This window comes from Bison bison, unplaced genomic scaffold, assembly GCF_000754665.1.
Source record: "Bison bison bison isolate TAMUID 2011002044 unplaced genomic scaffold, Bison_UMD1.0 scf7180017864484, whole genome shotgun sequence".
NCBI lineage: Eukaryota > Metazoa > Chordata > Mammalia > Artiodactyla > Bovidae > Bison > Bison bison.
This window is the reverse complement of record NW_011495044.1, coordinates 6676727-6680324: the sequence shown is the minus strand read 5'-3', so window position 1 is coordinate 6680324 and position 3598 is coordinate 6676727. Positions and strand designations below refer to the sequence as shown.

Here is a 3598-nt window from a genome sequence, read left to right as displayed (position 1 = left end):
TTACACGTTACCACCCAGGCGTCTTTGCTTCTCCCTCCCCAACAACAATATTTGGTACAGTGGTAAGAAGACAGTAGGTGTGGGGAAAAAAAAAAAAAAAGACTGATGAATGGGGCCCTCCCTTTTAAAATATTTAATTATTTGGCTTGCCAGGTCTTAGTTGGGCTTCCCTTGTGGCTCAGCTGGTAAAGAATCCGCCTGGGAGACTTGGGTTTGACCCCTGGGTTGGGAAGATCCCCTGCAGAAGGGAAAGACTGCCCACTCCAGTATCCTGGCCTGGAGAATTCCATGGACTGTATAGGCCATGGGGTCACAAAGAGCTGGACACGACTGAGTGACTTTCACTTTCACTTTCAGGTCTTAGTTGTGGCACGAAGGATCTTCAAGGTGGCCTGCAGGATCCAGTCCTTTGACCAGGGATTGAACCTAGGCCCCCTGCATCGGAGCACAGGGTCTTAGCCACTGGACCACCAAGGAAGTCCTTGGATGGGGCCTTTTTTTTTTTTCCTTTTAACCTTCTTTCCCTCACAAAAGATATTTTTGCTTTGTAACCAACAAAGCATTGAATGTCTAAGTAATAAAATTCAGTTCAAGGTGCATGCTTTTAACACAGGGTTGCACTCAAAATTAAATATTAGCATTCCAGTGCCAAGCACATCACTTTAATAGTGCCAGAAATCTGTTTACTATGAGGAAGCACACAGAACAGAGGAGCAGCTGTTATTGAGCATATGCTCGTTTTTCAATCCCTTCACCTGCTGCGAAGTCTCAGTTACAGATTCATGCCCCCATCCCTTCAACCACAGCTACACATTCTGGAAAATGCAGAGACAACGAGAAGAGAAGCACTCACCCCACACAGTACACATCTGGAGCCTGGGTATCGTGGCTGAGCCAGGGCCGGAGGCACTCCTTGGGGGACTGTCCGTTCACATTGTACGTTCCTACAAAAAATCTGTTGCCAAAGACAATCAACTGGTCACTTGGGAGGACTATGGACATGACAGGGAGAGCACTGGATGCTGATTCTGGCAGGCTTCAGTCTCTCTGGGCTGGAATTTGAAGACTTAGGAAATGTCACAGCTGTCCTAGACAAGTGACTGTGGCACCAAGGGGTGACCTGCAGTCTGCCATGACATTTGTTGCTTTTGTGATAACTTCAGACAGTAGAGACCCACTTTGAACATTTCTACTTAGCTTTAATAGCAATTAGAGAGCCACAATCCACAAAATGACTATGTACTGTGCGTGCTACTGAAATGAAAAGAGAAGTATCCCGGCAACTACTTTTGGAAAGAAAGCAATACCAGTGTTCAGATAATTCACTGGGGTTTTTTCTGTTGTTCGATTTTTTTTTTAATTTTTTGGAGACTTTTTATTTTGTATTGGGGTATAGCCGATTAACAATGCTGTGATAGTTTCAGGTAAGCAGCAAGGGAACTCAGTCACACATATGCATACATCCATTCTCCCCCAACTCCCCTCCCATCCCAGCTGCCACATAACATGGAGCAGAGTTCCATGTGCCATACAGCAGGTCCTTGTGGGTTATCTGTTTTAAGTATAATAGTGTGTACATGTCCATCCCAAACTCCCTAAGACAATTCGTATCTTGATCTCTAGAAGCAACATGACTTTGTCTTATAGTCCCAGTGCAGTGATTTAAAAAGACCTGGCAAACCTGCACCCTTTATTCATGGAACTTTCAGTCATTTTGTCTAAAAAGATCACCAATCGCTAACTTCATGTGATTAATTTAAATTCAAACAACTTTCTTCAAAGGCCCCACATGACCAAGAGATACACAGAGGCATAACCAAAAATCAAGATCTCTCTCCTTCTTCCACACAGGGCTATCTTCAAATATCTCTGCAACTGTTTGCTGCAAGTTGTGTCATTCCCACCACACCACACCTCCCACGATGCCTGGCCCGAAAAGGCACAGAATAAATGCCTGCCAAGGAAGAGTGAAAGGAATCACTCATTCAGAAAATGATGGGAGTGACTCTGTAGGGTACAGACGAAGCTTCTGTTTCAGAGAGCTGAGCGATCACTTTGCTGTGGAAACAGTCTAAGATCCAGTGAGCTACCTGAAGTTCTGGATGTAGGTATAATCCTCTTCTTTCTGTATTAGATGTGATTTCACAATTGTATCTCGCAGTCCAAACTTCTGCATGGATAAAATGTGAGCCTTGTCTGATACCGTGATAGTGGAGGAGCGAACCATGTTGGTTATTTCAGATTTGGACTTGTTCTGTCTAGAAAAACAAACAAAACAAAAGTTTTTATAGAAAGTGTTTATCAGGGCTTCCCTGGTGGCTCAGTGGCAAAGAATCTGTCTGCCAATGCACGAGACCCCGATTTGATCCCCGATCCGGGAAGATCCTACATGCTGTGGAGCAACTAAGCCCATGTGCCTAAAAAAAAGGGGGATTAAAAAAAAAAGAGAGAGAGGAAAAGTTTTTATCATATTTTTTTTGGCCACATCACACGACATGCAGGATCTTACTTCCCTGACCAGGGAATCGAACCCAAGCCCCCTGCAGTGAAGATGCAGAGTATTAACCACTGGACCACCAGGGAAGCCCCTTATATGCTGTTGATTATATACATTGGTCCAGAAATATTAACTTTATAGAATCTCAGACCAGAAGGAAACCTGGAAGATAATCTAATCTAACTCTTCATTTTTCAAATGAGAAAAATGAGACCCAGCACCGTGAATGACTCATGAGGCTGGACAGTGGCAGACTGTGCATTAGAACTCAGTTTACACAGTGTTCTTTCTGGACTCTGGGTCTCACGTAACAAGACTCTACAACTGTCTAGATCTTTTGACTCGATAATTCTACTGGGTCTCTACTCCACAGGAATAATCTGTAATAAAAGAGAAAAGCAGTAAAAATTTATATTTTATTATTATTTGTGTAGTTTTCATAGCCATACTAAAAATTATTCAAATGCCAACATTTAAGGTTAAAGAAAAATAAAGTTAAGGGAAATTTAACATATTTATATAAAAGAATCCTAATGCTCAAAAACCTTTTGTTGAAATTACTTAACGAACTAAGATATATAAAACACTTGAGACAATTTCTGACACTGAATAAATGCCATTTAAGTGCTTGATGGTCATGTATTAATACATACTAATACTGCTACTGCTAAGTCGCTTCAGTCGTGTCCGACTCTGTGCGACCCCATAGACGGCAGCCCACCAGGCTCCCCGGTCCCTGGGATTCTCCAGGCAAGAACACCAGAGTGGGTTGCCATTTCCTTCTCCAGTGCATGAAACTGAAAAGTGAAAGTGAAGTCGCTCAGTCGTGTCTGACTCTTAGCGACCCCATGGACTGCAGCCTACCAGGCTCCTCCATCCATGGGATTTTCCAGGCAAAAGTACTGGAGTGGGGTGCCATTGCCTTCTCCCACATACTAATAAAGGCTATGTAAAAATGCATCTATATGTAACAGGAAGACTCAAAAGTGAGTTGAGAATGATAGGTTTCAGTCAGTTCAGTTCAGTTCAGTTCAGTCGCTCAGTCATGTCAGACTCTTTGCGACCCCATGAATCACAGCACGCCAGGCCTCCCTGTCCATC

The 3598-nt window shown here is 43.2% G+C and overlaps 1 protein-coding gene across 1 annotated transcript in view; it reads right to left on the bottom strand.

Annotated features, from left to right (window-relative positions):
- The window catches only part of INPP5B (inositol polyphosphate-5-phosphatase, 75kDa), a 55968-nt gene that overhangs the window by 20376 nt on the left and 31994 nt on the right, over positions 1-3598 (bottom strand). Inside the window, exons 9-10 of the mRNA XM_010862767.1 lie at positions 2091-2258; positions 854-955 (exon numbers count right to left, since the gene is read on the bottom strand). Coding sequence (XP_010861069.1) covers positions 854-955; positions 2091-2258 — 270 coding nt within the window. The remainder of the gene's footprint in view (positions 1-853; positions 956-2090; positions 2259-3598) is intronic.